Raw genomic sequence first — 13155 nt, 5'->3', positions numbered from 1 at the left:
TATCTTTGTCCATGAATCACATCTCAATCTGAAGGAATCAGATACAACTTTAAAAATAACAGTTCTAGTGAATGGGCTGCCTGCATGAGGGCAGGATGGTACTGTTACCCCAGAGATCAAGAAATGAACTAAAAAGAGAGACTTAAAAAGGAGATTAAATACTTTTTTTTTTTTAATGCTGAAATTAAGCTGACAGAATTCTTCAAGGAGATTTCAGAATCATAAGCAAAGAATTTCACCTGTGCAGACAGATCTGAAAATCATACATGCAGAGACACACGTTTCTTTTTGTAGAAGAGTTAGAAAAGAAGAACTGGTATCCCAAAGACAGAAGCGAAAAATTTCCAGAGAAAAATTTATGAAAATTGCACACCTTTTTCATGTGAACCTGCATTCTCTGTGATTTAGTGAAAATATGAATCAATAAAGATTGACATTCTCCCAAAGCAAACTACAGGTGCCATCAATCAATATCCCTGATTAGGTGTTACAACTTTCTGGAGCAACAGCACAATGTAGAAAAAAGCAGCTTAAAAGAGGAAAATATTTATTCAGGAAAAAAAGTCAGCAATGAGAACAGACTACAAGCTGAGAAGGATGCAATCATTTTTAATTGCTTATTTATCCTCACTTTTTTTAAACCTCATGATCAAGGAATTAACTCTCTTTCTGAAGTCTTTCTTTTCAATCAGATGCATTAACAAGTAGAATATGAATGGTTTTGTATACACTAGAACTACCATTAAAAATATTAAAACAGGAATGAGCAAATCGCTTATGGTGGTTTTTGCGTTTTCAATAGTCTGTCCGTTCAACCATACAAAAGGACTACCCAGTTAAAATGAAGAATTAGTTTCCCTTTCAGATGTTCTAAAAAGTCTTCTTCAGTCCAGTGACATTAGTCACACAGCACAACAGGATCCTGTGGTCATCATGGTTTACCAGGCTTCACCTTCTGCTCAATTTACAGAGATAAATGCAGAACATTACTAGAAACCTAAACTCCTGAATAAGCCTTTAGGAAAGCTGCACGAAAATTTGTCTATAGGACAACTCAATTAGTTGTATGCATTCTCAGTGGAAGGAAAAGGGAAAAAAAAAAAAAAGCTAATGTGTAGTTAAAGTCAGTGGTCCATTGAAGTAGCACAAGGCTTTTATAGAGCACACAAGGTTTCAGTCCAAAGGAAGTAAGTTTGTAAAGAGATGGCTGGTAAACCATATGGTTTCCAGAGTCAGGATGTCCTGACACGTACCACAGCAGTTCACAATTATAAGCAAGCAAAAAGAAATGACAACTGCTGACGCAAAAGATTTACCAATCCACCAGAAGTGGCATACATACCTTTCTTCAAAAGAAAACAGAATTCAAAACAAAGAAACAAAAATAAAAGTCCCCATACTACATTTTACAAAGCAGTCCTCACCAACACTTCAGCAGCGGACATGAATCATATCACTGTGTGATTTGTGTATTGTTATGACTGGAAGTAAGCATGTATATATTTAGCAAGCACTCGGTCTAAAAAATGAATAGCAATCAGTAAGTTACTAAGAAATGTCTCTCATTGAGGTAAACTGAGAAAGGTTAAGCTTCTTCCACTATCTCAGGGTAAATCCAAGTCTTACTCCAGAACCACATAAACAACAGAGTGCAATTCTGTTTATGAGTAACTAGGGGATTATCCTGATCTACCAGTAACAGACTTAGCTCAAGAACTTCCAGACAAGCTTACTCTAGTCCCTATGGGGAAAAAAACAAAAACTCTCTTCCTCCCAAAAACACAAAAGAAACACCACTACTCTTAAAATTTTGAAGACATTTGACTGAAGTTACAAGGCATTGTTCCATAGCATCTTCAGGTATGAGTAATGGATAGGACTTGTATTTAGAGGATTGATTTCTTACAGAAAACTGTACCTTCTATCCACTTTTATAGCAAACAATAAAGTTGAAGGCCCTGGACTAGTTAGACAAAAGAACTTTTGTTCAAGCCCCAGCACAATCTGTTTAAACACCTAACGCAGGTCAAAGACAATACAAGGAAAGCAACACAGCTACAACAGAGCATCTAGTGAATACAACATCCGCTAAACACTGTTTTCAGCTGCAGTGAATGGACTACAACAATCGCAGCATCAGTGCTCGCAGACTTCCAAAATTACACCTTGAAAACCTCTAACTAGTATACTCTGCCATGCAGTACAAAAAAAGTCAAAGTATTAAGAATGTTTTGAAATAACACAGCATAAAAGTAGCTCTACAGTAAGACACCATAACAATTCTCCAGAAAACCACAACACACGATGCTACGGACAGTGAATTCCAAAAAACGTAATGAGGGAGGTGCTAATCAGGACAATGAATGAAATGTGAGCATGACGCTCCTTCACTGTATAGCCCTCTGCCAGAAATTACATTAACTGCAATGACTTTTTTTTTTCTCCCCACAGAAATGTTCCTCTGAAAGAAGCCTTCTCATCAAAATATAACTAGCGGTGACCAATCACTAAACTTTTCAGCTGAGAAAACAGCAAGTGCTTGTTCAACAGCTACCACACCACAACTGCACCGTATGTTTCCACACCTGAGAAATACGCAGTTACAATGCTGATGCTACATACACCCAAGGACACCTGACTTTGGAGGGTCATTTATACTTTTGTTAGGAAGTGAGAAGCTTCCATTTCTCCATTTAAATTCTTTTCCACAAACATTCTATGCAGACATAAAACTTCCTATCAACTTCAACCAGGTAATACACTGAAGAATACCATGGTTATGACCGATAATTGTCTTTCCTAGATCCTTTGTGGAACTATGACTTTTAAGCAACTTGCAAGGTTGCATATTAATGTAACAATTACATTAAGTGTTTCAAAGCATCACCCATCAGCACAGGGTTTCAAGCTGTTGAACTGTGCTCTGTATACTCATTTACATGCTGCTGAAAACTTGTATGCTGTCAATGTAAAAGAAAACTACACTACTTACTAAGTTACAGAGGCAATACATCTTTTACTCACCAAGTCAACAGGATGAGCTTTGGAGATGCGCTCTAATTTGCTCTTAGAAAATTATTAAAATAGCAAATCAAACTGCCATCCCCATTTACTATGTCAAACAAAATGGTGGGCTATGATAAAGCACTCAAACAGTTTATACAACTGTTAATCTGAGTAGAAAACAATTATTTTCAGACCCAATGTGTAAGAGTATTGAAAAGTGAAAGTTACTATAATATTCTGATTTAAAACAACAACAACAACAAAACAACTGTTCAGAACATGTCACAATTTTACTGGCTTAAAATCTACCATAGTAAAATGTGCATAAAAGTACTGCCAAGTCTAAATAGCCAGAGCAGCAAATTAACTGAACTACACCCATGTTTATATAATAGACATTTTCTCTCAAAGTTGCTCCCAAGATAACCATCATCTTCTAGTAGTAATGCACTGCTAGCTTCTAGGTTTTAAAATCATTAGGTTTAGAATCTTAAAAAAAATGTTCCATGTAATTTATGCATAGTTTAAAGGAAGACTTAGTTATTTGTTAAGAACATTATTTACAGAATATGAACTTTCAAAAATACAGAGCATTTTTAAAAATAGTGATTGGCTTGCCAGAAGTTCAAAGATGTATGATTGACTTGCATATACAATGCTAGCACTGGAAAGCAGGGCTAGCCTTCTAAACCATAAGAGGAATATCATCCTTTGCGTTGCAAAGGAATTAAAATATTTTTGTTTCTTAAGCTAAAGCTTATCCATGAGAAAAAGAACAGAGAAACTGGACATTAAATGCTAACAGCTGATGCCCCTCAGTTAGCATTGTAAACTCATTGTAAAAAGCCATACCAGTAAACCTCAAAAAGTAGAGATCCCAATGGATTAGGAATAAAAGGGAGATGTAAGTAGAAGGTATAAAGAAAAAAAGCAAATTCACTGCTTACTTACAACATGGGGATTTTTTTTTTTTTATTCCCCACAAGTATGTTGTTTACAGCAGCCTTTACTAACAGGACACTAACCAGGAGCAGTACCTCAATATTCTGTCCTGCTAAAGAACTCCCAAAATCTACACACTTGATTTTTTTATTTTTTTATTTTTTTAACTGGTAACGGAAGTTGGAAGAGCCAACTTCAGTGGAACTGCAGCCTTCTGCTTGTTCTTACAGCCGAAGCATCAGCCCATGAAAAACAAACACTAACATGAAGCTTTAACAATTTCAAGGCATGACATATTACCAGTTCTGCACACACAAGTTTGTATGGTATTTAAGTAGCCAGAGCTTTTGCATACACCTTAAAACCTGTCGAGTTCTTATAAAATAGTGATATTTGTAGCCTTGGTGTTAATCCTTTATTGTTGAAAGCAAGTAATCCATACAGGTAACACCACCTGCCAACAGAGGAAAGAAGCACAAAGCAAGAAAGGAAAGGTACAGAAAGGTACAGGTAGGAAAGAAAGGTAAACTGGGAAAGACTGAGCTCTTTTCCCAGCTTTTAAGAACTCTCTTGTTTCACCCTTTGGTCAAAGTAATAGCTTTACATGTTTCCATCCTCCCTTTCACTCGCATCTTTAGAAGGCAGAAAACTTTAGCTACCTAACTGCAGCAAAACGATGGTTACCACAGCTACTATTGGTAAAGAACAAACCAGAATGATGACTGTTATTACAACTAGCAAAACAGACCTCAAAGCTACAATCCTACCTTGGGTGGCACCCCGCTGGCTTTGAGTAGCCTACCGCCTTCACCAGGTATTAATTTTATCAGTGAACCACCACAGACACCAGTCATCGGACACGGTCCAGAAATGGGATTTGAAGCAACAGTCGATCGAGCAGGTTTCTATTTCTGATTTTAATCCCTGGTTTTGATTTAGGCAAAGGATAAAATGACCTTCCTGTGTCTCCTGCCACATAAGGCTGAGACTTAAATTTGTTTGCCAACATATTCAATTTGTTCAAACATCCTTTCACTATAAGTACCAAATGCTAAAAACTCAAACAGAAAGCTACGGCATTCTCACACTATGACATCATCCTGTCTGGTATACTTTAATATAATTTGGAAATTAAATTTGATTAACTGAGAGCAGCTTAAAGAGGATACATTAAAGATCCAAATTGAGGACACTTATCCGTAAAATGAAAAAAAAAGAACAGCACAATGTCCAGCCCTTCCAGTGAATTCTACAGAACAGGCCTTACTGGCTGTTCCGATGCTCTGTCTTAATAGCAACAAATAAAGTTATCCCACAATGGATGAGTAAAAGCAATCCACAAGTCCAAGATTTGCTGGTATCTGTGGATATATAAACAAACCAGAGTCAATCTTACCATATAGACTTGTAAATGGACTGACACAGGGCAGAAATTAAGCTGTACATTCCCCACGTGGTTTCAGCAATGACAAAACAGATTCCAGGTTTCCTGAAAACTTCCTTCTACTGAAGAACAGTGCCTGCTTCCAAGTGTTTATAATTGCACTTCTCATTACAAGATACTCACTGCTTACAGCATCCTGATCACTAATAGTGAAATGTCAACAAAGTCTCTGTGATAATAAAGTCATCTCTGTGATCAGAGAATCATTAAGGTTGGAAAAGGCCTTCAAGATCATCTGGTCCAACTGTCTCCCTATTGCTAATATCACCCATTAGACCATGTCCCTAAGCACCACATCCAACCTTTCCTTAAACATCCCCAGGGACGGATGATTCATACAATATCACTTCTATGAAGGCTGGTTTTTAAGTTTATAATTATCCTCAGAAGTTGTGGTAGAAATACAAATGCAATTCTTGGAGCATCAACAAGAAGAGCGTATGAGAACTCAATCAAACACTTTGAAATTACCTTGTCAAGGCACGTTACATTAAATTAAATATCTCCAGTACATCAGAGTAACTTCTGACAAACTTTAAGACATGTTAAACATCCACGTTGTACAAGAGCCACAGGAAAAGCAAATGGTTACACTAATTCATGGAGAATCACTGAGTTAAGAAGTCATAACTCTTGATATACGGACCCAAGGCTAACAGGTAGCGTTCTTCACTCTCCAGCAGTTTCAAGAGGAAGCTGTCAAGTATCACTCACATGCAAAACAGAGCAACTGTGCGCCCTGAACAGTTATCTGTATTATAATCAGACTATTCCTACCCTTGGTAAGAAGCTCTCCTAGCTAATCTACAGCTATCTGTCATCTTGTATAATTCTAAATAAAATTTATCAGGCTGGTCCAGAGACCTAGGAGAAGTTCTAGAAAACTATACTCCCACTTCCTGAAAAATAAGTTTCAGTACAGTATACATCTGGTTTCAAAATGAAAATTAAAAGTAGTAAAAATTCACTGAAATGCAGAACACGCTTAAAAGGTAGGTGTGCGTACAAATCTGTTTACTAAACTGACAAGAGTGACATCCCCCAGTCCCCACGCACATTCCTAAAAGCACAAACGTATCTATGCTACCATCATGAGCATGTCTCACAGGACGATTAGCTTAGCTGAAGTTTCATGCTTCAGAGGTCTTGTTTGCAGACTAACAATGTGATCCAACACGAAAAACACAGTGTGTGATTACAAGACTAAGTTAAGCAGTTTTTCATTAGGACAGCTCAGCTTTTCAAGTTTGAGTCATTTTAAAGGATCTGAAAATAACAATAGCCTAAGGCAAACACACATATTTGTTTTCCTGACACAAACCAAGATTAAAAAAAAAGAAAAAGCATAGCCGGAGGCCACAGGGAAAAAAATAAAATAAATAAAGGCAGGCAAATGGTGCTTGAAGAACCTAAAACACAAGTCCCCTCGCTTCCCGAGGGGCACAGCGTATAGCTAGCGAAGCTGCAGGATGATGCAGTCCCCCCATGTGTAGCGATCTGAGCAGCCCCCCTCTTCGCTCACCACTTTGTCCATGAGCTTCCAGGTCTTCTCCACAGTCCTCCGGTCGGCGGCTGCCTGCTTGGGGGGGCCCACAGCATCCTGGATGGCGTCGATGAAGCCCAGGATCCGTCCCTTGCGCGGGTTGCGGCCGTTCTGGGAGTTGGCCATGGGGGAGCCGAGCTGGACGCGGGGACAGACAGACAGAGGCTCCCTCACAAGGTGCCCCGAAAGGAGCCACCGCCGAGGTGACGCGAGGCGAGGCAGAAGGGCAAGCCCGCGGGCACGTCGAGCACCGGGCTCAACTTTTCGCCACCCCCCTGGGCTGAGCTGAAGCCGGCAGGAGGGAGCCCGGCGCTACCTCAGCACCCAGGGGCGCTCGGGGGGAGCCCCCCTACCTCCTCCCCGGGGTCCCCCCCAGGCACCTGCCCCTGGAGGAAGCCGAGCGGACGGACAGGCGGACGGACAGGCGGATAGGATACGTACGGAGCAACACGGCGAGGCTCCCTACAACGAGGGGGAGCCGCCGAGAAGGAGGGGGGGGGGGTCAGCCGCTCCGCGCCCCCCGCCCTCCACCCGAGGCGTCTCGTCGGACGAGGCTGTCCTTCCTCCCTCCTCCTCCTCCTCGTCCTCCAGCGGCGGCAGCGGGCTTCACCGCCCCAGGAGGCAGGCGGGGCGCATCCCGCGCCGCCCCGGCCCTTGTCGCCGATCGCCGCCGCCACTCGCGATCGCGGCGCTGCCCCCGCGGGACTCAGCCCCGCAGGGAAGCCGGGTGTGGGGCGCGAGTGGAGCCGGCGTCCTGCGGGCACATGCGGGCTCGGAGAGACAGGGACGCTGCGCGGCTGTGCTGCAGCGCGGCTCACAGCCCCGGGCGGGCTGCGCTCGCCCCTCACTCCTACAAAGTGAGGCTGGCGGCCGCGGCCCCGCTCCCGCTCCCTCCCCCGCCCCGCGGCGCTCTGGCGGCTGCCCCTCCCCTCGCAACATGGCCGCCCCTCCCCTCGCAACATGGCCGCCCCTCCCCTCGCGGCACGCCCGCCGCGGACTGAGGGAGCGGGGCCGGGCCAGCGGCGGCTCCGCACCGCTCCGCCTCTGCCTGACGTGGCAGGCGGCAAATGAGCGTGAAGCCGGGCGGGAGCCGGGAGGGGTTGGGAGTGATGGGGGAAATGGCCAGTGGTCGAGGTGGAGGGGAGGGGGACGGAGCTTCCTGTCCTGCCCCTGAGGGGGCGGCTGGAGGCCGGCGCGGGGTGGGAAGTGGGTGAGGGGGGCTTGGAGGGGCATCGGACGGGCTCCCTCTCGCCGAAGTGTGTTAAAACACAGGGGTCTTTCATGCTGCCTTTAGGGCTTCTTTCACTCTGCGCCTCTCTTTCACGCTCCTGAGGCTTGTTTTGGTTCGGTCTTGCGGCCGAAAAGAGCAGGAACTTGTGTTCCTTTTGTACGTCTGGTTTCTCTTCCCGTCTTGTGAGAGAGCAGGAGGTCTGCTCTTCGGCCAGTGCTGACATTTCTTCTATTAAAATGGGCTGGAGAGCTGCCAAGGGCATTGGGGGCTGTAACGTTTGCAGTGCAGTCCTGAGAGGCGATGAGCAAAAGTGCAAAAACTTCCCCGTGTCTATTTTGATGTCTTTCTTTTGGGGATATAGTAAACATAAACCCAACTGACCTAACGTTACGCTTCTGTCTAGGGGCAAATTTTCCTCTAGATTCTTTATATTCCCTGTGAAAGTTGGAGAGGAAAAAGTGAAGATTAACTGCACAGGGTGCGAGACAGTTGATTTCAGATCCCTTTGAAGACCTTCCAGGGCGTAATTATGCTTTGTGAGTGTTAATGTTATAATTAATTACCATACGGAGAAACTAAAATAAAGCACTTTAAGACTCCAAGGTTATTTTATGAAGACAATAATTTTAAAGAGTGCTTTTAAATTTCAGTTTTCTGAATGTCAGCAATTATGTTCTTTTAATAGTAATTTTGTAAAGACTCAGAAATAACCATTTTTCTTTTTTTCTTCCTAATCCTTGATTTATAGTAAAATAGGAGTCCAAAAAGCAATAGAAATGGGTGTAGAGTGTTTCAGTGTTCCTTTTATTTATAATGTCATTTACAGGTATTTTTGTGCTTGTACTTTTCTATTGGTTTAAAATCTAAGTTGTTAACGTGGGCACACACACAACAATAAAATCACATCAGTAACATCCTCAAAGGTCATTGTTCCTCTTTAGCTTTAAAATACGAATTGGCAGGTACTTGGCTTACGTGGGTTGGAAGCTTCTCATTTCACTGGAGGCTCTGTAAATTATTCTCTTTCCTATGTTGATTTAAATGTTGGTTTAAAACTCTTCTCTGGCAGCTCTCCCTATCCTTTTTTTCATTTGGAGCTCTGTTTGCGTTAAGATGAGGTTGTTAGTGACTGCTCTTCATTTTGCTCTATCTTGGTTGTGGATAAATCAAATGATTTAACACTTTTTCTGAGCTTCTTAAATCTTTACTTCTTTTTGTTGATTGTTTTGCTTTCATTGTTTTCATGTCATTCTCTTCACATTCCATGCACTGCCAAGAGCTATGATCTGTGAGTTGGCCTTGGTAGCTGTATGGGGCTGAGTCATGTTGTCTTGCAGTTCATCTGAGTGCAGAGCCAGCAGGAATAAGCAGCTTGGTTTCCTGCATCCCTCTGTGTGTGTGTTGTGTTATTAAGTGAATAGCCAGCTGTGTTACAGAAGCAGGCGGTTTTCAAATGGACTTTTTTTCATTGTCTGTGCTGCATGGTACGCACAGGTATTCTGGGAAATAGAGTCCTCGGAGGGTCACGTGAATTTATGTTGGAAGCAAGCCAGCAGGGAAAGAGGTTGAAAGAAATACCTGCAGCTTCAGCATCAGGCGTGTTAAAGATGAGCCAGACTTTCGTGTGCTGTGCCGTGAAAGGGCTAGAAGACACAGCATTGCCTTTGTGGTTTCAAATGCGCAGAGTGAAGGGACCATTTGATAGAAGACAGCTGAGAAGAAAAGACTGGGAGAGGAGGAGCAAACAGCTGCTGTGTTTGAAGTTCAAGGGATGCGCTTGTTAGCGTTGGAGAATGCAAGGACGTGACTTGTCGGCCGGATCTGTGGGGTGCCTGAGGATAAAAGGCACTTGAAAGGGTGGTGGCTGAAGGCACTGGCCAGCTGGGTTGTTTTGATGCTGGCCAATTGCAGTATGTTGATGTAGCCATCCAGAAGGGCATGTGAGAGGGTAATCCCTACTGCTCAGCTTTGTGCAATTTAGTAGTTTAAATTAAGAAGCTAGTCTGCTATGTGCAAATCTATTGAAAGACCACAAAAAGACAACGAGGTGATTCAAAGCAGAAACCTGAATCAGATACTTTGAATCTTGGTGGGAAAGAGAGTTTTTCTGTTCAGGCTAAGTGGAAGGGGCCTAGGAAAGTTTGATAGCTAATTAAGGCTCCCAAGTTTAGTACATACATTCAGATGCCTCCACGGTTCTCTCTTAATCATGAGTGATCTGACACAATTTTTATTTTACCTGTTAATATTCTGAAGAATATAGCAGTTTAGATCTGGTGCTTGTAAGTATTTTAATCACTATATAAAAGCACAATCAGTTTTTTACAATCAGTTAACTGTTTGTTTTTTTTTTTTCTCTGCTGGTCACTCATTCCTCTGGAGTGGTTAGGTTGAATGAAGCTTTGCTCCTCTTGAATGAAATTCGTCAAAGCCATCGACAATAGTTGGAAGCGAGAGAGACGTTTTGTTGTTTTTTGTTTGCCAGACATTAAAATATTGATTTTTATCTGCAGTCGCTCAATGTATGTGGTTTGGAAGCTGTCTTCATTTGTATGTTTTCTATTGCCCCATTCAAAGTGAGTTTGCCAAAATATGCAGAAACATAAGAACAAGGAAGAGGTCGGATGTAGGTTTTACTTACAGCCACCTAAATAAGATAAAGTATTGCCATCATACATAATATAATTTTAAAAGGTTAATACAGTATGCGCTGTGCTAAGTGCTGTGGTAGCAATGCTTATAAAAGCTTAGGTCAGCTATTTCAAAACTTGAATGTGGAATGGCCTCTCGCTCATTGTGATACGATACCCTGGGTATCCCAGCATCCTTAAATTTTCAGTCACCACTTGGTATGTTGATTGGATGCATACAATGTTATGAAAAGATGACTTTTTGAAGGGATGTAGCCTCTTCAGTGTACTGGTGGATGGCCTTTTAATGGCTGGACTTGGGCAGGGTGATGCTCTTTGCAGGGTGTGCGGTGCCCCAGCAGAAAGCATCTGCTCTCCCTTTGCAAGGAAGCTGAGGCTCCAAGGGCTTCTGGAACTCGCTATTGTTTTGCTGCCTGACACCCATCTGCTCTGTATAAAAACAAAATAAACAAAAAAGGTGCACACAAAGCCAGTAACAACATATACCTTTTAAGTTTCAGGGCTATTTGCATATGTACGTTTTATTTAGTGCATCCTAGAAATGTGCAAGGCCTTATATGTGACCCCTGCACTCCCTACCCCATTATCCAGTTATTACAGTAGTTACCTGCAATAACTGCTAGGAATATTAAAATGGATCAAATGGAAAATCCTTTCATGCCACTGTTTTACAATGCTCTCAAGGATGTTAGGCTCTTCAGTTATCAAATTAAGTCATTTATTTATGATTTGTAAGATTGTTAAGCTGCAAGCTACCATTTTTTTGCTAACTTTTAAGCCACATTGCAACATATCTACCTGTTTTATCATAGCAATCTCAGAGACAGAAAGCAAAACAGATCAGATCACCTGTGGCACGAGGAATTCTTTTACTGATAACTCCAGTAAATACCAGATGCTATTCCTGCCTTAGTGCATGGTTACTTCGAGAAAATTGCTAATAACAATGGCAGCTTGTCATTTGATTATTATCCAATTAACTCATCTACTTCTAACAATCTCTCAATTATTTTTCCTCTGTCTACTTAGGCTCTTCATGTTCATCAAGTCCCTAAACCCGCATTTTTGGGGGGAGTTTGTTACTGGTTTCTAGAAATCCAAAAGAAGATTTTCATGCATGAAATACAAATAACCTAATACTTCAGCCCACTTTGCTGAGGAATGACTTTAAAAAAAAAAAAAAAAGACTGCTTTTTGAAGTTTCTTTGCTAGCTTGCACTGTGGAAATCAGTCTTATTCTCCAGCAGCAACATAACTGCTCATAATGTATTGTTACTGCGCTAGTTCTCTGCTGAGGTTTTACATGTTCTTTCTGTTTTTGACTTGGGAATACGAACTGAATTTGTCTGTGGCTGTACTTGTAAGCAGAATGGGCCAGATGCTGTTCTCTGGCCCTGAGGCTAGGTGCCATGGTGCAACGTGGATGGCAGCCACAATTCTTACTAAAATCCCTACACTACCACCCCATCGACCCCTGTACCTGCATCCAAGTAGCAATCCCTGACCTGTGCTAGCCCTGAACCTCCCTGGGAGCTGTTTGGGAAAACACCAGCTGACGTGGGCCAGAACTAGTAGGGAGTGTCCTCATAATTTAACATCACGGATTGCCATATGTCTGCATCATCATGACTGGTTACTGCGTACAAGTATTGTGACAGTGTGTGTGCATATAAATACGCTCACGTGTGCACATCTACTGTAATATGAGGCCTTTCATCTTTGTTAACACTGATTTGACTTCAAATACTGAAGTTTACTTTCAGCTTGTTTTTTGGATGTGAGGATTGAACTACTGCAGGGATACATTGCAGGTACACAGGCAAGAATTTTACTGACTAAAGCTTGCAGGCTTATGTTTTCAAATCTTTCATTCACTCTAGGAGAAAATCAGCTTAAGTATGATACTGTTTCCTGTGCAAAACGTCAGAACAATTTCCTTTACAAGGAGCAATTAAAAAATACATTAGCTGTTTGCAGATTGAGTATGAAAACTAATTGTGGGGCCAGGCCTGTGTTTGTCTATACACCTTGCTAATGAGTTCATTTGCTGTAAACTAGACAGCGCACTTCAAAACACATCTCTGCCATAATATATTGTATTAAAAAAAGTGTGTCAGCTTAATTTTAAAACAACCTAACCCTTAGGGAGCAATTTTACATGAGCTCTTCTGTTTCTTTTCTGTTATTAATTGCATCCATCTGCCAGAGCAGGTGCAAAAGCTTTAACTAAGTTTTATTGCTTTAGCACTACCTCTTGAATTTATCCTATCTGTGCTATAGCATAAAAAAGATCAATTTCAAAATCCTCTTTTTTTTTTTTTTCTTTTCCCCCATCCTG

General features: G+C 41.9%; 1 protein-coding gene across 4 annotated transcripts in view; it reads right to left on the bottom strand.

Annotated features, from left to right (window-relative positions):
- CBLB (Cbl proto-oncogene B) overlaps positions 1–7856 on the bottom strand; it is a 137120-nt gene extending 129264 nt beyond the window's left edge. For all 4 annotated transcript variants that reach the window (XM_083821337.1, XM_083821338.1, XM_083821339.1 and 1 more), the window contains exons 1-2: positions 7377–7856; positions 6915–7073 (exon numbers count right to left, since the gene is read on the bottom strand). In XM_083821337.1, coding sequence (XP_083677463.1) covers positions 6915–7061 — 147 coding nt within the window. In that variant the 5' untranslated portion in view covers positions 7062–7073; positions 7377–7856. The remainder of the gene's footprint in view (positions 1–6914; positions 7074–7376) is intronic.
- Between the last annotated feature and the right edge of the window lie 5299 nt (positions 7857–13155).

The sequence above is a fragment of the Anser anser genome, assembly GCF_964211835.1.
Source record: "Anser anser genome assembly, chromosome: 1".
NCBI lineage: Eukaryota > Metazoa > Chordata > Aves > Anseriformes > Anatidae > Anser > Anser anser.
The sequence above is the reverse complement of the archived record's forward strand: the minus strand, read 5'-3'. Positions and strand labels throughout refer to the sequence as shown.